The 27821-nt window shown below is 36.3% G+C and overlaps 1 protein-coding gene across 1 annotated transcript in view; it reads right to left on the bottom strand.

Annotated features, from left to right (window-relative positions):
• Nucleotides 1-25340, bottom strand: part of b3galt8 (beta-1,3-galactosyltransferase 8) — a 26808-nt gene extending 1468 nt beyond the window's left edge. The window contains exon 1 of the mRNA XM_052107663.1: nt 23843-25340. Coding sequence (XP_051963623.1) covers nt 23843-24321 — 479 coding nt within the window. The 5' untranslated portion in view covers nt 24322-25340. The remainder of the gene's footprint in view (nt 1-23842) is intronic.
• Nucleotides 25341-27821: the final 2481 nt, after the last annotated feature.

Here is a 27821-nt window from a genome sequence, read left to right as displayed (position 1 = left end):
TTAGGTAAAGTTGGTTTTATATTCGCATATTCGCACATTCGCGGACTTCCGCGTTCAATAACTCGTGAACTAAACGTTGTTGCTACACACAACACCTATCACATATAACTACAGATAAAACACCAGAAGCTACAACATACATTTCCTCAAAACGATCTTTCCTTCGCACTGGACAAAATACATTGATCTCTATGCGCAGGCTGCTAAGAAGGGACCATCTGCAAAGTGCAAACCCGAAGGAAAGCTCGTTTTGAGGAGATTAAAATATTAAAACAATGTTCTTTGTGTAGTAACAATATTCAGCTCATGAGATATTGAACGCGGAACTCCGCAAATATGCGAAGCGAATATAAAAAGCAACTTGCAGACTTGATCATGTAGGACCTTCAGGACCACATAGCCTACGTGGACAGCACCATGAACATAGTCAAGTTTAAAAAAAAAACCCAACCAGGGTAAAAATAGTTTCAGGTTTGATATTTGCTGCGTATTCACCTAGACTGCTTTAGTGTACTTTTGTGTAGGCTATTGTACATACAGTACGCAAAAATGTTTTATGTAAAAGTTACAGTAATTCACCAAAGGGATTTTTTCATGTTCCAAAGGTTGTAGTATGTTCCTACTGACCAGACTGACATACTACAGGTGGCATTTTGACAATAACTCCCTTACTGTACATACTGAAGGGTTGGGGTCAGAATCCCCTGTCTCTTCAATTTAATTATATATATCCTTTTTATATATATCCTTTTGAATGATTACTTTATTCTTATTAAAAATTCAACAATCAAGTATGTATCCTAATCATTTCTGTATTCATTTTCTTTTAGGTGCATTCCAGTGTGTGCCCTTGTGTTGTGTTCACATGCAAGGGGCCTTTTGATGATAATTGTCTTGGGATTCAGAGAGTGGCGAGAGAGACTCTGTACTCATGTATTGCATATATATATATATATATATATATATATTGTAAGTAAATCAAAACCAAATAATTTACAAGCTTTTAACTTAATGAGGTGCAATGGCAAGGTATCTAACACCGGAGACGTCCTTGGTGAATCTGCCTCTGGCTGGACATTCCTTACAGTCCTTTTTAAAGTCCATCAACTTTTGACATGTTCAGAAATCCCTCCTGGAAACTCCCTCTGCATACATTCAGTCTTTTACAGCCAATTGGTCAAACACAAAATCTTGAACTGTCATTATTTCTGGAAGACCCCTTAGGACTTTTGCATATAAAACTCTTTGTCCTCTTTTTCTGGACCTTTCCATCATCGCTGTATCTTCTGTATCTCGTCTGCAACACATAGACGGTAATGATGGCATTTTTCTCCTTTCTTTTGCAAAGCTCTTTCTAATATATTTTCAACTCCTCTCTACTCTGCCACCATCATCTGCTTAATAAATGCTTACAACATTCAGTGTGGTATGTTTTTCTTTATAAACCATTTTCATAATAAGAATATTTATAAAACAATTTACAGTATTTTCCTTAATAAACCAGCTTCATAATAAAAATCTTTATAAAACAAGTTGAGGTGTTTTTCTTAATAAACTATTTTCTCAATATATGGTTACAATGATTATTAATACAAGTGTTTTACAGTAAACACATTCTTAATAAATTGTTTAACAACTACTTATGGTACCTTTCATTATAAAACCACTTTTTATTAGTTACAATTGTGGTTTACTATGACCCAGAAATACTTCATATACCAAAAGCCATGATTAGAATAGAATAATTGCATATTTCACAACAATATCCACATATCTGCATCTATATATCTGTCTTAGTTGACTTGTATAAGTTTGAGGGTCAATTTATACATAATTTCACCTTATTTTCATTAAGTGAACATCTCATGTGTATTTCTTTAGGGAGTGGAGTAAAGGGGCATATTATCTTTCCTGCTTTCCTGGAGTGAAATGTTTTATCAGCCTGTTAAGGTGGACTGATCTTCTGATAATTAGCTCAGGCCTTCTTCAGCCTCGAAGAGAACTGTTGTTTGTCAGTGTTCTGTGTGTGTGCGTTTGATATTCTTTGCAGGTTCTGAACTTTGTGATATAGCCTAAAACATTCTCGGACCCTGGAAGAAGGTCACCACCACGGACTTAAATCTCGGAAATGGACGACAAATATTCTGATTAACGGCGATATACCCACTTATCTATCAAAAATGTATTATTGTTTAGACTTTATGTTGTCTTAGCCAATCAGAAGTAAACGATTATGTATGTAATGCATGTCGTTGTAAAAGGTATACTTGTGTGAGATTTGTTCGTAAGGTAGAGTTGGCTTGCGACCTCCTCGTGACTTTGACGCTGGCTTTACCAATTTAACTGCAACATTTTCTTCAGTAAAATTTTACTTATTTGATTGAATTTCACGACTCCTGGTCTTCTTTCATCATATTATTATCTGGTCCTGGGTCTTACAACTGTACCCCCCAAACAGTACAATTTTCAAATAATTTTTCCTGTTCCAATGGCTGTAGTGCTTTCCTAGTGATCAGACTGACTTACTACAGGTGAAATTTTGACAATAACTCACTTACTGTACGTACAATAAACTAATAAGTTCAATGAACAACATTACTGTAATTCCCCTAAAGTATTTTTTCCTGTTCCAAAGGCTGTAGTGCTTTCCTAGTGACCATACTGACTTACTACAGGTGAAATTTTCACAATAACTCCTTACTGTACGTACAATAAACTAATAAGTTCAAGAAAACATTACTGTAATTCCCCTAAAGTATTTTTTCCTGTTCCAATGGCTGTAGTGCTTTCTAGTGACCAGACTGACTTACTACAGGTGAAATTACTATTCACCTAAAGTATTACTTTCCCTATTCCTGTTCCAATGGCTGTAGTGGTTTCCTAGTGACCATACTGACTTACTACAGGTGACATTTTGACAATAACTCCCTTACTGTACGTACAATAAACTAATAAGTTCAAGAAAACATTACTGTAATTCCCCTAAAGTATTTTTTCCTGTTCCAAAGGCTGTAGTGCTTTCCTAGTGATCAGACTGACTTACTACAGGTGAAATTTTGACAATAACTCCCTTACTGTACGTACAATAAACTAATAAGTTCAAGAAAACATTACTGTAATTCCCCTAAAGTATTTTTTCCTGTTCCAATGGCTGTAGTGCTTTCCTAGTGATCAGACTGACTTACTACAGGTGAAATTTTGACAATAACTCCCTTACTGTACGTACAATAAACTAATAAGTTCAAGAAAACATTACTGTAATTCCCTAAAGTATTTTTCCTGTTCCAATGGCTGTAGTGCTTTCCTAGTGACCATACTGACTTACTACAGGTGACATTTGACAATAACTCCCTTACTGTACGTACAATAAACTAATAAGTTCAAGAAAACATTACTGTAATTCCCCTAAAGTATTTTTTCCTGTTCCAATGGCTGTAGTGCTTTCCTAGTGACCAGACTGACTTACTACAGGTGAAATTTTGACAATAACTCCCTTACTGTACATACAATAAACTAATAAGTTCAAGAAAACATTACTGTAATTCCCCTAAAGTATTTTTTCCTGTTCCAAAGGCTGTAGTGCTTTCCTAGTGACCATACTGACTTACTACAGGTGAAATTTTGACAATAACTCCCTTACTGTACATACAATAAACTAATAAGTTCAAGAAAACATTACTGTAATTCCCCTAAAGTATTTTTCCTGTTCCAATGGCTGTAGTGCTTCCTAGTGACCAGACTGACTTACTACAGGTGAAATTTTGACAATAACTCCCTTACTGTACGTACAATAAACTAATAAGTTCAAGAAAACATTACTGTAATTCCCCTAAAGTATTTTTCCTGTTCCAATGGCTGTAGTGCTTTCCTAGTGACCAGACTGACTTACTACAGGTGAAATTTTGACAATAACTCCCTTACTGTACATACAATAAACTAATAAGTTCAAGAAAACATTACTGTAATTCCCTAAAGTATTTTTTCCTGTTCCAAAGGCTGTAGTGCTTCCTAGTGATCATACTGACTTACTACAGGTGATTGCAGTACTTTCCTAGTGATCATACTGACTTACTACAGGTGAATTTGACAATAACTCCCTTACTGTACATACAATAAACTAATAAGTTCAAGAAAACATTACTGTAATTCCCCTAAAGTATTTTTCCTGTTCCAAAGGCTGTAGTGCTTTCCTAGTGATCAGACTGACTTACTACAGGTGAAATTTTGACAATAACTCCCTTACTGTACGTACAATAAACTAATAAGTTCAAGAAAACATTACTGTAATTCCCTAAAGTATTTTTCCTGTTCAATGGCTGTAGTGCTTTCTAGTGATCAGACTGACTTACTACAGGTGAAATTTTGACAATCTAAGTACCTATTATACAGTGACCCTAATAGATGTTCTAAGTAAAACATTACTGTAATTCCCTAAAGTATTTTTTCCTGTTCCAATGGCTGTAGTGCTTTCCTAGTGATCATACTGACTTACTACAGGTGAAATTTTGACAATAACTCCCTTACTGTACGTACAATAAACTAATAAGTTCAAGAAAACATTACTGTAATTCCCCTAAAGTATTTTTTCCTGTTCCAATGGCTGTAGTGCTTTCCTAGTGACCATACTGACTTACTACAGGTGACATTTTGACAATAACTCCCTTACTGTACATACAATAAACTAATAAGTTCAAGAAAACATTACTGTAATTCCCCTAAAGTATTTTTTCCTGTTCCAAAGGCTGTAGTGCTTTCCTAGTGACCATACTGACTTACTACAGGTGACATTTTGACAATAACTCCCTTACTGTACATACAATAAACTAATAAGTTCAAGAAAACATTACTGTAATTCCCTAAAGTATTTTTCCTGTTCCAAAGGCTGTAGTGCTTTCCTAGTGACCATACTGACTTACTACAGGTGACATTTTGACAATAACTCCCTTACTGTACGTACAATAAACTAATAAGTTCAAGAAAACATTACTGTAATTCCCCTAAAGTATTTTTTCCTGTTCCAATGGCTGTAGTGCTTTCCTAGTGACCATACTGACTTACTACAGGTGACATTTTGACAATAACTCCCTTACTGTACATACAATAAACTAATAAGTTCAAGAAAACATTACTGTAATTCCCCTAAAGTATTTTTCCTGTTCCAAAGGCTGTAGTGCTTTCCTAGTGACCATACTGACTTACTACAGGTGAAATTTTACAATAACTCCTTACTGTACGTACAATAAACTAATAAGTTCAATAAAAATTACTGTAATTCCCCTAAAGTATTTTTTCCTGTTCCAATGGCTGTAGTGCTTTCCTAGTGATCAGACTGACTTACTACAGGTGAAATTTTGACAATAACTCCCTTACTGTACGTACAATAAACTAATAAGTTCAAGAAAACATTACTGTAATTCCCTAAAGTATTTTTCCTGTTCCAATGGCTGTAGTGCTTTCCTAGTGATCAGACTGACTTACTACAGGTGAATTTTGACACTAACTCCTTACTGTACATACAATAAACTAATAAGTTCAAGAAAACATTACTGTAATCCCTAAAGTATTTTTCCTGTTCCAATGGCTGTAGTGTTTCCAGTGACAACTGACTTACTACAGGTGACATTTTGACAATAACTCCCTTACTGTACATACAATAAACTAATAAGTTCAAGAAAACATTACTGTAATTCCCCTAAAGTATTTTTTCCTGTTCCAATGGCTGTAGTGCTTTCCTAGTGATCAGACTGACTTACTACAGGTGAAATTTTGACAATAACTCCTTACTGTACGTACAATAAACTAATAAGTTCAAGAAAACATTACTGTAATTCCCTAAAGTATTTTTTCCTGTTCCAATGGCTGTAGTGCTTTCCTAGTGATCAGACTGACTTACTACAGGTGAAATTTTGACAATAACTCCCTTACTGTACGTACAATAAACTAATAAGTTCAAGAAAACATTACTGTAATTCCCCTAAAGTATTTTTTCCTGTTCCAATGGCTGTAGTGCTTTCCTAGTGACCATACTGACTTACTACAGGTGAAATTTTGACAATAACTCCCTTACTGTACGTACAATAAACTAATAAGTTCAAGAAAACATTACTGTAATTCCCCTAAAGTATTTTCCTGTTCCAAGGTGTAGTGCTTTCTAGTGACAGACTGACTTACTACAGGTGAAATTGACATAATCCTTACTGTACATATACATAATTATGTAATAAACATATAGTATACTGTAATCCCCTATAGTAGTGATCACTGACTTACTACAGGTGAAATTTTGACAATAACTCCCTTACTGTACGTACAATAAACTAATAAGTGTCAGAAAACATTACTGTAATTCCCCTAAAGTATTGTTTTCCTGTTCCAATGGCTGTAGTGCTTTCCTAGTGATCAGACTGACTTACTACAGGTGAAATTTTGACAATAACTCCCTTACTGTACGTACAATAAACTAATAAGTTCAAGAAAACATTACTGTAATTCCCCTAAAGTATTTTTTCCTGTTCCAATGGCTGTAGTGCTTTCCTAGTGATCAGACTGACTTACTACAGGTGACATTTTGACAATAACTCCCTTACTGTACGTACAATAAACTAATAAGTTCAAGAAAACATTACTGTAATTCCCCTAAAGTATTTTTTCCTGTTCCAATGGCTGTAGTGCTTTCCTAGTGACCATACTGACTTACTACAGGTGACATTTTGACAATAACTCCCTTACTGTACGTACAATAAACTAATAAGTTCAAGAAAACATTACTGTAATTCCCCTAAAGTATTTTTTCCTGTTCCAATGGTTGTAGTGCTTTGCTAGTGACCAGACTGACTTACTACAGGTGAAATTTTGACAATAACTCCCTTACTGTACAATTATCACATATATTTATGTAATAAACATTATTACATGTGTTTATTACATATGTTTATGTAATAAACTGTAATTCCCCTATAGTGTTTTTTTATATTTATATTCAAATGGTTGTAGTGCTTTCCTAGTGATCAGACTGACTTACTACATGTTGAATACTGCCAATACCTACCTTACTGTAAGTATATTACAATCATATTATTCTGAAGAAATTATTCTATTTTCACCTTTTTTCATGTTCCAGAGGTTATAGCATGTTCCTAGTGATCACTCTACTCAATTAACTTTGATCAATGTATTAGGTAAAAGTATGTATTATAACTGCTGTTCCTTGTACAACACATTTCTTTCATTGATTAAAGAAATTCAGATACTTTACATTTATCATATTTTCAACGTTATAAATAAGCAACACCCTTATTGTAATGATTCAAGTTAAGTTTTTGTTATGAAGTCCTGAAGAAGTGGATTCTGGAATACAGGATAATGTATGGAATTCAGAACCATGGACAGCGCCGTTTCCAGCGTGCGAAAAACATGTGTTGTGCCAAATTTCAACCCCGCCAAATTATTACCCTCTATTGGTACGTTTAGGATTAGTTATGGGGAGTGGTTAGGGTTAGGATTAGGCAATCAGGTACTGACTTCAACGAGGGGGTAATAATTTGGCAAGGGGTCGAAATTCGGCACAACACCGGAAAGGACACGCGCACACACTCATCTTATGTTCAAAATGCATTTCTATAATCACAATTCAGTCACTGCAAAGATTGAAAATAAAAAAAAAACATCTTACCTTAAGTTAGAATAGAGTATTATGCCTTGGTTTGACTTCGATGTGAACCCAAAGTGTGTGAGTGATACACTCTGGTTTAGCTATCAGCTTGCTTGCTAGACATTTTTAGTATGACTTCTCAGTTTCTTCTGTTTGGCACACATGGTTAACTGGCATACGTGCACAGGACTGGTTGGCTCAGCTTGACCAAAAATAGAACATTTGTGAAAAAATGTTTTAAATTCTGAATACTGGACATGGTGAGGACAATTGTCCAACTGGACAATTTAGTGACAATAACATTTTATTTAGAAATATTTATATTTTGCTTTTGATGCTTTCAGAGGGTCTCACCCAGCTAACACAAATACGTGACTGTTACATAACTGCAACATTTATAATAATATGGGAGGACATTAAGTGGTCTAATTTAAGTTGTCCTCATTGGCCCAAAACTGTTTTAGGGACTTTTTCAACGACATATGAACGATACAGACTCAAAAATTTGTGCATTTACTATAGAACAAAGCACAAACAGCAAAAACAGTATGCAAACAGGTTATACATTTAAATGAACAAGGTTTTTCCCAAAAGCACAAAGAACAGTTCAGTGTTTTCCAATTTAACATTTAAATACACAAAGCAATTAGCAATGAAAGATAGAATCTATAAGCAGACAGTTTTGTTTAAAAATCGCTCATATATTTTTCTAAACATTGTCACAAAGTTATGTTGTGGCAAGTGCATTATTTAACTTTAAAAAATGTTTATAACTTCATGACATGTATCACTATAATCTAGAAAACCTTAGTTTGAAATCATTACTTTTTACATTTAATAATACATATTATTTTGTTTTTCTTCTTCTGAAGTCGTGATTACGATAATTTGTTTTTTAAACTAGGAAACTAGGCCTATTTATGATTATTGCTGAAGGCAGCATTAAACCCCAAAATGTCAGGTGGTGGTGCAACTGTCTGAACAAATGAACAGACTAAGAAAACAATTTAACATGGTGTCTTAATAATTAAAAATGTAAAACAGTGCCATCATTTTAGGTTTGAAGCCTTTCATGTTATTGTTTTTTTAATAAATATCAGTAGTTTTAAAGCTATTGAGGTAATTGAGAAACTTTTGTCCAACAATTTGTATATTCTCAAATATTATTATGAATTTACAAGGTAATAACAGTAAACATGATAATGCATCATCCAGAGGAGCCTAACTGATCTCTTTGGCAGAGTGAAAAAGTTTGTAGAGCTCTCTCAAATACTGATAAAAAATGCTAATTTCAAGTATGGGTAGGTTGGTGGTACACTTTCCATGTCAGGTGGTACAACATCATATTTTTGTTGTACCACCTGACATAAAAACTGAAATTAGTTTAAACACTTTAAAATATCATTTAACATCTGAAAATTGTTCAAACACATTGTCTTCAAGAGTGTTGATGTCATTAGAAGTCTTACCAAGTGAGGCTGGATCCGAACTGGAGCTGCTGTAATCTCTAGTAAAATATGCTGAGCATCCTGAGATACAAACAACGAGACAACAGGAGAAAGATTAGCATTGCTGCTGGTCATATTATTTCAGGCAAAAGATGGTCATTTGCACTTTTTACTATTTCATCACATAGTACAAAATTATGATATGTGTTAATTGAATGCTTAGCTAAAGAGATGTGTCTTTAATCTAGATTTAAATTAGGATAGTGTTTCTGGGCCCCCAAACATTATCAGGGAGGTTATTCTAGAGTTATTCCCTTACATTCTATAGGAAATCATCTGATTTTAATGAGAAAACATGGCCCAATGAGTCGTCATTTTAATTTAGTGCATTTTTATGTCTATGCACAAAAAGGGGCTGACATTGAAGTGTTTTTTAAGGTTAGCACTGTTATGGGGTTAACAGCTGTCAGATCCAGGACCAGATATGATGAAAGAAGACCAGGAGTCGTGAAATTCAATCAAATAAGTAAAATTTTACTGAAGAATAGTTTGCAGTTAAATTGGTAGAGCCAGCGTCAAAGTCACGAGGAGGTCGCAAGCCAACTCTACCTTACAAACAAATCTCACACAAGTATACCTTTTACAAGGACATGCATTACATAATCGTTTACTTCTGATTGGCTAAGACAACATAAAATCTAAAAATTATACATTTATACTTTATTCTTTAGAGACATACACATGAAAGAAGTAAGATTTTGTGAACTAGATCATGTAAATCACATAGAGGTTGACCCCTGTAACCTTTACTTGGTCAAGAAAAATCAGACACCATAATGCACTTAAAAATATAATGGTAGAAATGATGACAACAAAATATGATTAAAACAATATATGAATCACTCTTTGAATATAGTAATGATTATATTGTTGAATATAGTAATGATTATATAACTTGATTCACACTTGTTATAGGAATAATGTAAAAACTCAAAACGATATATAGATATAGTGAAGAGACAAGGGATTCTGACCCCAACCCTTCAGCACAAAATATAATTAATAATATGAAACTAAGATTAACTCAGTAAACTACATGCATGCATGAACTAAATAATTTTGATCACACATAGTATTTACATTACAACAGTACATCATCAGACATGCTAATTTACATGGATTCAAAACACACCATAATTTTTCAGACAACAAAGCAAAAGCATTTTTTTGTGAGACATCTCTTACATTTAAGCAAGCTAACATAAACCCTTCTTCTTAACTCTTACAACAGTTATCTCGTACCACAGATAACATCTGCTCTTATCCTTCTAATCATTACCTTGTCACCCTAGGTAATTAAGTTTAAATGTCATCTTCACTGCCACTTTGACTGGAATCATATGTGTCACATACATGCAAATCATGATGATGTTGAAACGTAGATGACACAGCATTTCTAATCAATTTCATTACACATGGCCACAAACACAAGATCAACAAGAACGAGCAAACTATACAAATTACCATCATCATCATCGCATTTGTCACATTACTAAAAATACCTTTAAACCATCCCCATCCAAAAGAGAATGAATTAGTTTCCCGATCTGTCAGAGTCTTTGACATGAAGGTCAAATTATGTATCCCTTCTTCAATGACATGGCCTTTTGCATCATTATCTGGAATGTATGTGCAGCACGTTTCTCCCACTATCACACAAACTCCACCTTGTGATGCCGTAAGTTGGTCTAAAACTAAACGATTCTGCAGAACCGTGAGTCTTAGTCCTCTCAGCTCCTCCTTGATGCCTTCCATCATAATATTTGTCGTGTCAATGAAAGAAATCAGTTCATACCTGGTTACCTGTACCTCTTCCATTACTGATGCAACACCTATTCCAGGCACAAAAACAGCCAGCAATTTCTCAGCTATGTTCCAGATGTGATGATTTCTTGGCACTGGGCTGTCTTGCACAATGTTAAGCAGTCCCCTTTTCTTTGGTTTCATAACTTCATGTGGTTGGTGCTGTATGACCATTGCTCCTCCGTGCAGTTGAACTAGAGCACATGTTCCTGTCCAGTTTATAGGCAGAGACACATAGATTGCATACCCACACTGCCAGTATGCATTTTCTAGTACTCCTGTGCCCACTTCATCTGATACATGCACAGTTGCACAAGCAGCCTTACATGCATCACGTATGGCTGTGTGTGATGTCAAGTATTTGAAAGCCATTATAGCTTGTGTCGAACTCCCAGCGGCAAAATTAGGTTCAAATAAGCATCTATAACAACGTCGTTGTGTGATAGGATTAGTGTCGTTCTCTTTGTAGATTACGTTGCATTTACTCTTTGGTGTTTCCCCTAAAGCATAAGTTCCTGAAACTCTGCTGTAACATGTGAGATTAGTTGGTATGTTCCGAACAGTTGCTGCCTTGCCAAACACTCTTTTGTCACCTTCATTGTTGTCCATTCCTTGTTGTTTAAAAAGAGGATAGTATTGTCGTTATATAAAGTTGCTGACACAGCCACTGTAGCCATGAAGGTTGATGTTCATGGCTCCAGCGGTACTGTGCGCGAACTGTGTGCACACGTAGCAGTTGGGAAACCCACTTTTCTTTGCTGTATGGTTGGTTAGTCTCCACCACAGGTTCGTAGCATATGGATGAGGAGGGCTGGGATGGTCCATCCAGGACTCAGATAAGCTTGCTAAAAATCTTCTGCTGTTTCTCGTACTCGTCTCGGTCGCAAAGTATGGTTAACTGAAGCAGTACCATTCATCATCATCCTCACAGGCTCAGGATCAATGCCTTTTTTGGAGTGAGCAGTAAAACAATCAACAATGACAGAACAACCAGTACGCAAGTCGTAGCTTTCAGATCGCAGTGTCCAAGAAGTGTCATTGGATGCCATGGTCGTCGGTGTAGCTCCATATTGCTCCCAGTGGCCTTAATTGATCTGGGTCGTTCAAGTCCAGCCCGTGTCACTGCGTGTTCAGCTCACAATACACTGGCTGTGTGTGCCTGTCTTTCCCAGAAATAACGACTTTCATTACCCCCAAAGAAAGTATGAATAACAATGGAAAGTTACCACAGGCCTCGATGTGAACTTTGTTTTATCTTATCACAAGTGGCGATAGGGTAAAAATGTTGTCCATCCCCAAACTTTCCCATAAGAACGTTTGTAATCATCTGCTGGTCAGATGAAGTCAGAAACAAAGACTCTGTGAGACAGAGCGAAGGACAGATGTTTAGTGAGACAGTATTGATATATAGGGATGTGGACGGCATAGTCAGACTTTGACACTATCTCTCACACTGTAGAATGGGGAGGCCTAAAAAGGCACAAAACCTGTAAAATCAGATCTATGGTCACAGGCTGGAGGGATTGATTTTATGATAAAGACGCTGCAGAAAGCTGATATTTTGAATAGAAACACAGAATATTCCTCACAGATATGGTCCCAACTTGCCATAGATTTACTTAATGAAGACACACAGAAAAATCGCCATTGGTTATGGGTCGTCTGGAATCACAACCGCAGAGGCCTGAGAGAACAAGTACATCTGGCTGCAGAAAATCATACCAATGGGACTGAAGAAATCCAACCCGCAGATCAAGGTAAAATAATTAAATCACAATACTAAAATAAATAAGAAGCTTTTACAGTGTGCTTATTTATTTAAAAAATGTATATTATTTGTTTAAGATAACAAAAGTATTACAAGTTTTTATTCGCTTTGGTACTATTTTCACAAGATGTACATTTTCCAAACTCTTAGTGCTAATATCACAACAGATCATCAAAAGTGCATTTTTAAAATCAATTTCATCATGTTTTCAATTGTGTTAGTACAATTCACAAAATCACAAAGTATCCTTTTCACAACACAAAATAAGTGTTTCATCTACATTATTGTTTCATTCACAGTAACTGCCTTTCAAATAGCTCTTACTATCAAACTTTTGATTTGCATCTCTTTTTGTTCAGTTTAATACATTTGTCTATTATTTAATCCAACTGATCTTAATGGTTAATCAATTAATCATTTGGTAAACCTATAGATTTTCATTTCAGAAATATACAGTATATGGATTTTGAGAACTACAGAAATAAAATGTGTGTTTGTATGAACATTTACGTAAATTACGTGTAACCACACATGAGGAATACTCGTTATTGCTAATTGATTTCACATAGTGGTAACCACAATTGGCCACTATATACATAAAAGTGGGGGTGTAAACAGGGCGTAGCACCAAATTTTGGGCCCTGGGTACAAACCATCTTGCTGGGCCCCTGTACCAAATATGTATGTATAGAAAACTGACTTCTAAGGGGCCCCCTGCCTCGGGCCCTGGGTACTCGGTACCCTTTACCCCCCAGTCCGACGCCCCTGGGTGTAAACACTGGCATTTTCTTTCAACATGGAGCAGGATAGACAGCAAGGAATAGGAAGAGCTCGTGGACAAGGGATCCGTTAGAGAGGTCAGAGAGGTCAGAGAGGTGGGCATGGGGCCCGTCAAAGGGTTGGTCATCAGAGAGAGGGAGGCAGAACTGTTGTGTCTAATGAAGTCCGGGCCATCATCGTTGATCATGTGGTGAACCGAGGCCTTACTTTGGCAGAGGCTGCCAGATTAGTTGATCCAAATCTAAAAAGATCAACTGTCAATTCTATCATCCGAACTTTTCACCAAGAAAACCGGTAAGTGTGGAGGATGTATACTATATTAAATTTACAGTAAATTGTAATGCATGTAAATTAATCAGACATGTTACAGTATTGGTACAGTATGATTTATTGACAGTATACTCTTTTATGCTTAGAATTGACAGAAAACCCCATAGTGGTGGCCGTGTGCTGACCGACCAGCAAGAGAGGGCAGTGGTGGAAATGGTGAGGGCCAGAAATGATATACGGCTGTCAGAAATAAAGCAGGCAATTGAGGAAAACAATGAAACCTTTGCCAATGTGGCATCCATCAGCCTACCAACAGTAGGCCACCTTTTAAAGAGGCACCAGGTATCAATGAAACAAAGTTACCTGGTGCCTTTGGAGAGAAACAATGACCGGGTGAAACAACTAAGGGCTGAGTATGTTAAGGTACAGCACTATACAATGTATTACTGTTACTATTTGATGCATCACTTACATCATATGTATATTGGAACAACACTGTAAAAAGAACTAACCAAAATATATTTTTTAGAGGGTTATGGTGCTTGACGCTGATGTGAACCATCACAAGTAAATTTTTGTTGATGAAGCGGGCTTTAACCTGGCCAAAACTCGTCGCCGTGGACCGGAACATCAGTGGCCAACGGGCCACTGTCCAAGTGCCTAGACAATGTGGAGGAAACATCTCCATGTGCGCAGCTATCTCTGAAGATGGTGTCGTAGGACCTAGGCCATTACTTGGTTCCTATAATGCTGCACATCTTATTGAGTTTCTCAATGAAATTGAGCCGGGCTGTCAAGGTGAAGGGGTCACCTATGTAATTGTCTGGGACAATGTGAGGTTCCACCACGCAGATGTAGTTCAAGCATGGTTTCAGGTCCATCCCCGATTCATGACCCTCTACCTGCCTCCATACTCTCCTTTCCTCAACCCTTTTTTCAGCATGGAGGTGGAAGGTCTATGATCGCCAACCCCTTGAGCGTGCCACCCTCCTTCAGGCCATGGATGATGCATGTGATGACATCAGTGTAGACCAATGTCAAGCATGGATTCGTCACACCAAAAGGTTTTTCCCAAGGTGCATGAACAATGATAACATTGACACTAGGACGAGAATCTATGGCCAAATGCTAAAGACAGGCTTGATCCAAATTAATGTAATGTGTGCATTAAATGTTATGTTTTGTTCTCATTTAGTTACATTTCATTATAGAAAGTATACCTATGTTACAATTATATCTGAAAAATAAAAACTACAGTAATTTGCCCAAATGATTGTAGAGGATGTCTTCATTGATCCTTCACTTGATTACACATATGATGGATATTTTGTAAATTATAGATTATGTAAATGTTGGGTAATGTAAGTGTATTGCCTAATGTGAAAACTGTGTAATCTGTCTTTTATAGTACTGTAGCATATTAATTTCAGCACTTCTAAAGCCGATTTGAAACATGTATCTTGCATTCTTTGCTTTTGGATGAACTGATTGTTAAAAGTACTAAGTTGAAAGAAGATCATACTGTTGTGTTTCTGTGATTAAACCAAATGTTCTCATTACATATTACAATAATCTTGCTTTTGAAACAATGATTATGTGGACTGAAAAATGTATAACTGTAATGAAAGCATGGGATCATGTTTTCAAAGAATGACTAGCTGTGTTACAAGTGTGATCAGTTTGGATTTTTGTACTAAGAGTTTTGAAAATGTACACCTTGTGAAAATAGTACCAAAGCGAACAAAAAACTGTAATTAAATATAGAATTACTTATTTTAATATAGGGATATTTTCTGTTTAATTTTTGTGTTACTTTAAATAAAAGTGTGGTTATTTTATATTATTGCTTTTAATTTAAAAGTATAATAATAATAATAATAATAATAACAATTCAAAAAAATAATTGAAAATAAGTAATTAATAACTATATATATACTGTATTTGTTTTTTGGTTGTTTGTTTTTAAGGACCAACATTTTTATTTCGGTGCATATTCATTCCTAATATTTTCTTTATTCATAATAAATAAAATATTTTTTCAGTCATTTTCCATTTATAAATGAAATGATTGGTAAAATTTGCACATAACAAAACATTTATTGTATTGGAAAAATGTATTAATTGATTCAAGTGATCTACCACAGATACAGAAGTGGCAGATGTGGAAACCCAGTTTGACACAGAGATTTTGAAAAGAGAGACAGACTTCGACTCACAACCTATTTACCAAGAGCCAGATACTGACTCGGAGGGTCTAGAGAGTACACCTGAGCCCACAAAGGTACAGGAAGGAGAGCCTGGAGTAAATGTTCAGAGACAATGTCCAGAGGTACCAAAACAATTTGTTATCTCTATGAAAAGAAAAATGTGGAATGGGATCAAGCCACGAATATGGTCCTCAAAATTAAGACCACCTTGGACAGACGATGTGTATGACAGCTTTAAAGAACAAAATCCATGTTGTACTCTCTCATTTAAATATCAACATGTCAAGACTCCCTGGAGCAGAAAAAAAACCTTCCATATTTACATATAAAGGCAGTGTGCACATTTTCAACTTGCCCAGCCAAATACACTTTCACAATGCAAAATAATCCTGCTGCACTGGGAAAATGTGATGTGAAAATGTTAGTCCAACAAACTGGAGATATACACCACAAACTTTCAGAGAAAAAGGCTAGGCCAGCAACCAAACTAAAAAGAGGGAAAATAGCAAAGGCCCTAACGCATGGACCCAGTCAGTATTTTTACAGCGCACTCCAATCAACACCAAACGAGCAGCTCCTGGCTGGGAACATGACGGAATCTCTCAATAAAAAAGTGTTGAAAGTTATAGGCTCAGAAATGAGGAAAAGGAGTCCATTCACTCCAATGTCATGATGGAAATATACTTAATGCAGACATTGTTCAAGGAATGTGACACAAAATACTTCAAGGTACCAGGCTACGTACAGCTTTTCAGTATGAATCCGTTCATTGCTCATTCGTACACCGAGCTTGGCATCAGCATTCTTGTGCATCATTTGCGAAGTAAGTCTCCGTGTCCCTCTATCTTGATGCCACTGGAGGAGTTGTGTCAAAAATACCGGAACAGCCGAAGCGTGTGCTGTACTATGCACTCGTTCTTCCAGGGAACGCTAGAGATGCTCCACCTCTTCCCATCTGTGACATGCTCTCCAACAATCACTCAATACCACCAATCACATTTTGGCTCATGCAATTTACATTGCATTTGTCACAATACACACAAATAAATGTTCACCAGGTCGAGACTGATTACAGCTGGGCTTTAATACAAAGTGTAATGCTTGCTTTCAACAAAGAGCACATCAGCTCTTACCTCGACAGAGCATACAAGTTCTGCATTGGGAAAACATCATGGGATGAAATGAAGTCATATACTGTCTTGCACATTTGCTCTGCACACATTTTGAAAGCTGTCAGACAGGCAATCTCTAGGCAAACAGATGACAAAGGACTGAGAGACTTTGCCACCTATGCTTTCAGCAAGACTCCAAAATGCCAACAACATGACTGAATCAAGAATTGTGTTCCGTGCATTTTGTGGCCTGCTCACAACCCCACAAAACACAAACCTTGTCAAAGAAAGTCTGTGTGTTTTGGAGAGTGTCATTTCAAGATCCAAAGAGAATACACTGGAAGAAACTTCCCAATCTGAAGACTGGGAAATGTGTGAAAGTGAAGAGAGAAGACATGCAATGACCATCATTGGCAGATCACCATTCACTGCTTTCTTCCAGCAGATCATGAAAGAGGTGAAGGAAGAAGAGGAAGGTGATGAGACATGTTTGGCCAAAGAGGACAACCCATACTTTTGTCCGGGCATCCTCACTGTCCTCTTTGATACCTACCTTGCCATTTTTCCTCTTTGGAGTGGCTTGCTGTTGGGAGACCTGACTACCAGTAGGTATGAATCTTGTGAACAGGATTTGGTGACAACATTGACACTACCAAAAACAAGAGATACCAATTGTCACATAGAAAGGTGGTTTGGAATTGTCAAACATTCCATAATGCATAAACAACAAAATGTCAAACCAGGAATCTTCATAAGAAAAATGCATCAGTCTCTGCAAACAAGATATACAGAGCACATCATTCTGCATAACCTTCCTCAAAAGCTGTTGCTCCAGCCTGAGCCACCTCTGAACCTTGATCAGTGTAAAGAAACTTGGATGAAGAAGAAGAAAGAACGTTTCCCAAACACCAAATCCAAATTCTTTTCTGTTCCTCAGAGAATGCCTGTTCCACAAAAAAAGAAAAGAAGGATCCACAAAGATAAGCCAAAAAGTCACAAAGAGTCAAGTCCTGAGCCAATCCAGCTTTATGCAGAGGCACTCCCTGTAGAGGAAGAGGTAATTAAGTTAGTACAAGAAATGAAACTATTTATTGCATATATTCAGCTAACTTATTATTGACTATATGAAGTGTGTAACATTCACAGATTGACATGTTATGGACAAAACCGCACAATGAACTGGTTGTAGCCATTGTGAAGTCTGAAGATCAGAATCTGGAGTTCCTGTTACATCACAAGGAGTTCCTGACACTGAAGCCGCATGACTGGTTATTTGGAGAGGTACACATATCATAACAAAAATATCTAGTAAATACAAAATTTTACTATATATACATTTATAAACTATAAAAAATGTTGTACCTAAGAAAAAGTAAATGCCAGATACTACATGTTTTTTCTCAATGTACGTACTAATTGAAATAAATTGAATAATTGCAATAATTTATCTTTTTTTTCCCCAGACGATCGAGTGCTATTTAAGAGCTGTACTTAATGCAAAGGGTGCAAATATCTACCAGCTAAGCCATTACACCACAAGTGTCATTTTAAATGGCACAGAAGACCAGGTCATACGACAAGGTTTGAAAAAAGTGAGTGCAACTACTTATGATTCTGCATTTTTATATGTCCATGTATTTTACAGTACACAAATACGTTTATTTACATTTCTGATATATAGGTCAACTTTGAGCAATATGATGGGGTCATCTCTGTTGTAAATATCAGACACATGCACTGGAGGTTTGTGGTAAGTAAAAATATATTACAAGTAAAAAATACAATTATTGTGTTGTATGACTATTACAGATAAACATTGATACACCCATACATAAATGTTTGACCTTTTCACAGACATTTAATTGAATGACTAATTATTATTCTTTTTTTTATATTTAGTATCTACATGCTACAAATAACACCATTTTCATACTTGACCCTCAACGCGGTAGTGATGAAATGAAACTTGCCACACAAGCATGCAAAAAATTTGTGTATGTTATGTTGTATAAAAAATCTGTAACCTTTTTCGATCTACAACACTAATATTGGAATATTACCATATGGATGTTGCTGAAGACCACCACAACCCCACACACTGTATTTTTCCTACAACAGGGAATATTTCAGGAAGAGAGGAAACCAGCATGGAAGAAAAGACTGGGTGGACACTATGTGGAAGCCTGGGACAATACACCATTCGTTCCAGGAGGATGCTTTCAGCTGTGGTGTCTTTGTGATGCAGGTAAATGGAGGGAAAACTACTTTACATAAACACTGTTCTCACATTTTCCCATATGAGACTAGTAATGTTCTCCGCTCTCCTTCTAGATGGCCAAGCAGGTGGTGGAACACTTTCCAAAAATTCCTGAGAGCATCAACATAATACCCAGCAAAGAGGAGATGTGTCACATCAGGAAAAATGTTGCCAAAACTATTTTGCAGGCATCAGGTATTGGCAAACTATTTAAAAGAACAGTTTATTTCCAGAGACAGAGTGATGGAGTATAATTATCTACATTATCATAATTGCAGTGTCGAGAGATGAGTATTGCTCTGCATGTGGACAAAAAGACACTAAGGACCAAACAGAGGAGCTCTGCACCTGGGTATTCTTTATGTCATTATTGCCTATTTGTTGAAAGTGAAAAGAAATTGAAGAGAAAATGAGTTTTCTCAAATACATTTCATAATTACAACAGTTTCTGAATAAATCTAACAATGTCCTATTTTTCTTCCAGGTTCAATGTGAATTATGCCAGAGGTGGTTTCATGTCCAGTGCCTCGAAATTAATCTGCCACCAAAAGAGGAACCATGGATTTGTGGTTTGTGTTTGTAAGCTATTCAGTTAGAGGAGCTCATGCTAAAAGTGTGTTTAAATTGTAAAAAATATGTATGTATTTGATGAAGCAGAAAAAATACATACGTATATATACACTCACCTAAAGGATTATTAGGAACACATACTAATACTGTGTTTGACCCCTTTAGCCTTCAGAACTGCCTTAATTCTACGTGGCATTGATTCAACAAGGTGCTGAAACTTCTTTAGAAATGTTGGCCCATATTGATAGGATAGCATCTTGCAGTTGATGGAGATTTGTGGGATGCACATCCAGGGCACGAAGCTCCGTTCCACCACATCCCAAAGATGCTCTATTGGGTTGAGATCTGGTGACTGTGGGGGCCATTTTAGTACAGTGAACTCATTGTCATGTTCAAGAAACCAATTTGAAATGATTCGAGCTTTCTGACATGGTGCATTATCCTGCTGGAAGTAGCCATCAGAGGATGGGTACATGGTGGCCATAAAGGGATGGACATGGTCAGAAACAATGCTCAGGTAGGCCGTGGCATTTAAGCGATGCCCAATTGGCACTAAGGGGCCTAAATGCCAAGAAAACATCCCCCACACCATTACACCACCACCACCAGCCTGCACAGTGGTAACAAGGCATGATGGATCCATGTTCTCATTCTGTTTACAGCCAAATTCTGACTCTACCATCTGAATGTCTCAACAGAAATCGAGACTCATCAGACCAGGCAACATTTTTCCAGTCTTCAACTGTCCAATTTTGGTGAGCTCTTGCAAATTGTAGCCTCTTTTTCCTATTTGTAGTGGAGATGAGTGGTACCCGGTGGGGTCTTCTGCTGTTGTAGCCCATCCGCCTCAAGGTTGTGCGTGTTGTGGCTTCACAAATGCTTTGCTGCATACCTCGGTTGTAACGAGTGGTTATTTCAGGCAAAGTTGCTCTTCTATCAGCTTGAATCAGTCGGCCCATTCTCCTCTGACCTCTAGCATCAACAAGGCATTTTCAGCCCACAGGACTGCCGCATACTGGATGTTTTTCCCTTTTCACACCATTCTTTGTAAACCCTAGAAATGGTTGTGCGTGAAAATCCCAGTAACTGAGCAGATTGTGAAATACTCAGACCGGCCCGTGTGGCACCAACAATCATGCCACGCTCAAAATTGCTTAAATCACCTTTCTTTCCCATTCTGACATTCAGTTTGGAGTTCAGGAGATTGTCTTGACCAGGACCACACCCCTAAATGCATTGAAGCAACTGCCATGTGATTGGTTGATTAGATAATTGCATTAATGAGAAATTGAACAGGTGTTCCTAATAATCCTTTAGGTGAGTGTATTTTCTTGCTTATGTTTTATCAATTTTGCTTATGCTTTATCATTTAATCATTTGTATATTTAATATCATTTAACCAAATCTAATCAATCATATTGTAAGAAACATTAGTATTAGGTTGATGTGTTTCTCATTAGTATCATTTAGATGTGTTTACCATTATTATCATTTGAAATGTATTCTTGCTGCTTTTCTTTTATTAATTTGTATGCCTCAAATGTAGCTGACTGATTTAGAAGTCTGTAAGTGTCCATAGACAGACCACAAATGCTTGAATGTCTCAGAATAAAGTGACAAATTAATGTTCTATTAGCTAAACATCTTGCAGAAGGGACATGTTGTGCAGTTCTGTATTGTGTATTGTATTAAATGAACATAAAATAAACAACTTTCTGACTGACACTTTTAGGGTACCAGACAATGTGTGTATGCCTCACCCCACTTGTCCTGGCAAATTATCTCCGCCCCATAATTCCCTTTATAAAACAGACAATATAATTTTCCTTCAATGACTTAATAACAACAAAATATCTCAACATTGCTGATTCCAGATTCATTTCTGGAAGCCGGGCTAAATTAGCAAGCACTGTTACTGCATTCAGATATCAGATACAGACATTAAAGAATACATGAAAAGAACATTTCAGTAATTACACTGGTAACTTCTATAACAAAGTAAAATCTCACAAGCCTAGAGAAGTCATTCAACTCATGTGATATTTAGAAAGAAAAATATTGATGAATACCTTGATAACTCACTTATTACATTTACATTGAAGCAGCAGTTTATTCCAAAATCCACACCCTCCACACCCAAAATAAACATCATGTTTGCTGTCATGTTTTCTGAGTACTTGTCAATAATCTGATGGATTCAGTACCACGGACAGTAATATTTCTGCAGGACTGTAAACATTATAGTATATTTGCAATATTCTAGTATGTTTTTATATATAAAAATACTTATATGAGTTTCCAGGCCTTTGTGTGAGCCAGGAGAGAGCATATGAGGTTACTAAAAGTGTTGATACTGCAGAGAACACAAAGAATGGTATATAACCTTGAAAAACAGGTGTATTCTCTTCAAAAACAAAAAGTGTTTCTGTTAATCAATAGTACACTGATGAGAGTCCTTGGTGTGCTGGCATGTATCTTTTCAAAGATACTTTTAATCAGTTATTATATGAATGGTGTCTTGTTTTAATAAGCTAAATGTATTATAATTTGGCAACTGGTGTTTTCTTTCAAATAATAATGTATTTGAACAAACAAGGCTGCCCGTTGAGGGAATGTGCTGAAAATGCAGGAAAAAGATAAAAAGTATTTGATGGAGACATGGCTGTTTACGCAGATGTTTCTAGGAGTTGATGTACTCTGTCCATGAACTGTAACATGAGGTCAAGTTATGAGAGGCTACCAAAGATGCATGTTTCTTTTTCTTTTTAATAGATAGACGAGGGATCTCCCACCAATATTTAATTAACAAAGGACGTAGAACATATTGGTGGGAAAGAGACAAGGCAGTGACCTCATGCGTCAGAGACAGTGGGTAACAAGATAACAAAAAGGTATATAAACTGAGAACTTAGGATAATGAGTCAGAACGGACAGCTGGCCGGTCTCATGTTTGTTGGTGTTCAATAAAATACAACTTTGGCATCTGGAACTCAAGACTCCGAGAGTTTTCTTACAACTTAGAGAGATTCATTGTGATATTCCACGACAACATCAATCAATGTACATGAATTGTGTTATTGTTAAAGTTTCATGTTAAACACAGATGTCATACAACAGGAAAACATAAAATAGAGTTTAGCCATTTTTTTTATTCAACACCTGGAGAACACTGTTACACAGTCTTTATCACAGATAAAAACAGAAAAACAGAGGTGAATAAAACAGCAAGACATGGGCTGTAGTATGTTCTGTAGGGTCCAGACAAGATGATCCAACTTGCTTTGTAGCAGTGGTCTCAATGCTTTTCAAAACCTTTTTAAATAAATCATATGTCATTATTAAAACCACCACACTTACACATTTCTTTTTCATTTTTTTCTTCTCAAATAAATAAATAAATAAATATAAACGGTTGTACAATGAAGCAATTAACTATGTTCAGGAGATTAAACATGATTTTCCTTTCTACAGTCTGGATTGTTACCAAATTACAGTTCATGTACAGATTCATTCATTATTATTTCATAAACACCTTTTTCAACACCATCATTATAATGCAGGTTTTGTTGCTAAAGGACATTCTATAGCATCAGAACACATAATGTGAGAGATATTTGCCAGTAGGCTAAAATGTAGTTGTCTGTTTGCACACGATGAAAAACAATATTAACTTTTTAGACGGTCCCTATCTTGGTTACGACACACATTGAATATTCATCTCTAAAGTACATGCTTAAAAATATACTTGCCCATTTTGATCGATTGTAAAAAATGTTGTAGTTCACAACCTTTGTTGTCAATATCATGTAGCTGCTTCGAATCTGAAAAAAAAATTGCTTTATTGACTATTTAATTGAAAAAGTTCTTTAACGCGAATGTGCGAATGTGCGAATATCAAACCAACTTTACCTAAGTGCAGTAAGTAGCTATCCAGTGCATGATCATCATTGTCTTGATTGTGAGATTTTGGTAGGTGTCGACAAAATCCATTTGAATGATGTCCCCATATTCCTTGCTCTCTCTCTCAAGATGTTGCTGAAGCACTGGGTTGCTTTTTGTGGGCTGACCAATAACAAATAATCGCAAAATATTCACATGTGGAATCAAGTTCTCTTGACCCCATGTCCATCTTATAGCTGTCCTCGCCTCGGTGTTTTCGAGAGTCAATGGGATCATAAGAATCAAGAAAGGAGGGCTGTTCCTCTCACAGACTTCTGGCTGGTTTAGAATGTATCTGTAAGTTGATGGTGAGATCACATCATATAGCTCTTTAAGTGTCGGAGTCGGCCTGATAAGAGACGGCGAAAGCACTGTGCTGTTCAAAGTCAGGATACAAACAACTGTAATTACTCCACAACAAGCAACAGCAAGGTACATTCGCCATCGTTTTAGCATATTAGCATATCGTTTTAGAACGGATGGAACCTATCCAACTATTACTCCACCAGCAAAACAGACAGTTACTTACGTCATTTAGTCTATACAAGTGGCAAAGTTTAAAAGGTCAGTCCCTGAGTAAATTAAAGAGCCCAACCCTTCTACATAGGGCGTGTTTGCTTGTAAACCAGCAGCTGCAGTTCACATTTCAAAGTAAAGGTCTTTTTCTAACATTTGGTTACATTTCAAGTGTTTGAACAACAGAAACCGGTGACACCAGAATATTTAAATAGGTTAAACATTTGTAGTGTCATATGCCAGAACACAAGGTGTTATTAGGAAAACATCTCTGCAGTGATTTGGTTGAAAATCGTCAAAAATGTGATTAGTATAATCAAACTTAATCTGTGTCTGTAATCCCTTCCGCCAAAAAAGTAGTCGAAAGTATTTTCCCATTAATTTTTTTTCATATACGTTTTTTTCAGACGTATCTTGCAGACAGCTCTCATCGCTATTGTCATTGAGAAATATATGTTATGGATTTTAAAAACACGAGATGTTCTGCATGACCGTGTGATTGTTTAATTTATTAAACAGGAAAGGTGGACTGATTTTCACTTCAAGAAATTGGCAAAAGCTTTTTGCATTGTTATGGCAAAATCAGGAGTTTCCTAAGTGTAAAATAGGCTACTGGAATGGAATGCATTTATGGTCGGAGATATCAAGTAGGAATATCCCACATCCAACTCGTACCCTGCGAAATTTAACGCAAGCAACATTTAAATCGCAAATATTTTTGGTTTGATTTTTCCAGGTATAGACCTCCTTGGTAGATTCATATGAACAATAATGATTTTTGAATGTCTGTTCGGGAGACGTTTGTCACAGGCTAACCTGATGACGTAATCAGCATTTGAAACGAATTTTTGTGTTTTGTGATTGTTTGTTTAAGTAACTGTCATTGTGTTAGTTGGTTTTGTGTTCTTTTCGGTACAATCAAAATACATATTAAAATAAGGCCACAACACTTCATCAAATGTCAGTTACCTTTAATTCATAAAAAAAATTCCACCAAATCATCCTGCCTGCTGCTCATTTGCTGGTTCATATACTGTATAGCAAAACAATTCTTCTTCTTCTTCTTCTTGTTAATGGCCTCTCACTCCTTAGGAGTATTACCGCCACCTACTGAGTAGCGTATGGGGGATGCGTCTGTAGTTTTGTTTTATTATTTATTTATTATTTTTAATTATACACATATGCGAGGATGTAATGTCCCACCCACCCCAGAGGATCAGAACTGGCGCTACGTGTTCAGCTCCTCCAGCTTCAACACTGGGCTCCTCAACCTCCAGGATGGGCAAAAGTACCACATTCCCCATAGTATATCCTGTGCTCTAGTCCTGTATTCTTTAAAAAGGTTAAAAAAAAAAAAAAAAAGGCCTATATGTCTGAGAATCTCTCAAACCCTTTCCCAAGAGGTCCGTGACATTCACTGGTCTATTCTTTATATTATTAAAAAGACTACTGCGTTGAACATCATATTTGTTACATTTAAAAAAAAAAAAAAGAATACATGCTCTACTGTTTCCTGTGTGTCCCAGTCTTAATCTAGAGATCATTACTTCTTCCTTTCTATAGCCTACCTTCCATAAAATTGTTCTTTTCCTACTAATTTTGCAATATTATAATACCATCTCCCTGTGCTGCTATTTTCCCACCTTTGTTGCCAAAAGTTTACTAGTTTCTTTTTAATCACTGATTTTACATCACTTCTCCCGAGGGGTACTTTAATACCCACCAAGTTTTTCTTTAATGCTTTTTTTTGTTGCTAATTTATCGCTATTTAATTCCCTGATATCCCAATGTGTGCCGGTATCCAACAAAAGTATACTGTTATACCCTCTGCTTTCAATCTATAATATATATATATATATTTAATTAAATGGACAACAAAGCATTTGAAATGGATATCGATGTGTTGACATTGTTTATTCCAAACTATGTGTAAAGAACATCTTACCACCTGGCCCTGGCTTATAGGAAAAACCACTATACTCCAATACCAACTTTTTGATTAAATGGATCTTTAGGTCCATCTGTAAACATCTGCATAAAAGAGTAAACATTTTCTCGCATAAACACATTGATTTCATTACTACTATTATACCCTTTTTCTGCTTTTTCCCAGGTCTTTAATAATCTCATTTCAACAATAGGTTCAGGAAAGTTCCATACAGGCACACCCTGTAATGGCATATTAGGGCAGATTACTTCATTTTCAAGACAACAATCCTTGACCCACTGTTCATACTTCGATCCAAAGCTATTTCCTCCATTATTTTTATATTCCCAGCAATCTTTTAAAACTGTGCATGTGCGATGATTGTTGTCACTTCCTTGCAAGTTAACCCAATACATCATAGATAGTTTTCCCCTTCTTAAGTCTAAAGGCATCTCCCCCATTTTGTTCTTATTGCTCCACAACAGATTCTAAGTGCTCTAGATTGTAAATTATCCAATTTCTTCCATTCTGATTTAGATACAGACCCATACACTGCACATCCATAGTCTATACTAGAACGTATTAAAGCTTGATATACATGTAACAGTGAACTCTTGCTGGCTCCCCATTCATACTTGGCTATATTATGCCTTTACAACAGTTCTTTTTCTTCTTTTGCCGTTTTATGGCAGTTAGCAAACAAAAGATAGGTGCATTCTCGCCACTACTGGGCTGGAGTGTGGAGCATTGATGGAGAGAAGAAAAAAAAAACCCTGTTACCTTCTAAATCCTATTAAACAGTTCTACCTTTCTTAAGTATCCATTTAAAGTATTATACATTTTATGATGATTCAAGTCATTAAGCAGCAGTGTTTTAAGGGTAAGATTTCCTATTCCCCATTTCTCTTATTTCTTCCAACAGAAGTACTCTTTCATTTTTATAAGCAGTACAATATATTAGTACATGCTCTACAGTTTCTGCTGATCCACATAAACTACAGTTCCCAGACTCATATTTTTTCATTCTATATAGGGAATAATTTAGAGCCATGGCGAAATCTGGTAATGATTGTGTCTTCTCTTCTACTACCAAAATGCCCTCTTTCAGCTCCTACTTGATTTTGAATATGATAAAGATGTCTTCCTCTTCCCTCCTCATTCCAAAGTTCTTGCCATTTCCCTTTTATAGCTGTTCTGATTTTCTTTAATTAGTGGGATATTAATTTCTATATGTGATAATTTCAGCACTTGCTTTGCTAACTGATCAACCACCTCATTTCCATCCACTCCTATGTGTTCTGGAACCCACAGGAAACACATCTTAATTCCTAACTTATTAACTCTATACATACTTAAAATAATTTAATATAAAATGTCTTGTCTTGAGGATCTCCCACTAATAATGCTTGATAAAGCAGAGAATGAATCTGAGCATATCACAACATTCATTGGCCAAGTGTCCTCCATCTACCTGATAGCTAATAATAACCATCTCTGTTGAATAAACTCCTAC

This window comes from Xyrauchen texanus, chromosome 3 (genome assembly GCF_025860055.1).
Source record: "Xyrauchen texanus isolate HMW12.3.18 chromosome 3, RBS_HiC_50CHRs, whole genome shotgun sequence".
NCBI classification, from domain to species: domain Eukaryota; kingdom Metazoa; phylum Chordata; class Actinopteri; order Cypriniformes; family Catostomidae; genus Xyrauchen; species Xyrauchen texanus.
This window is presented reverse-complemented; position numbering and strand designations above follow the sequence as displayed.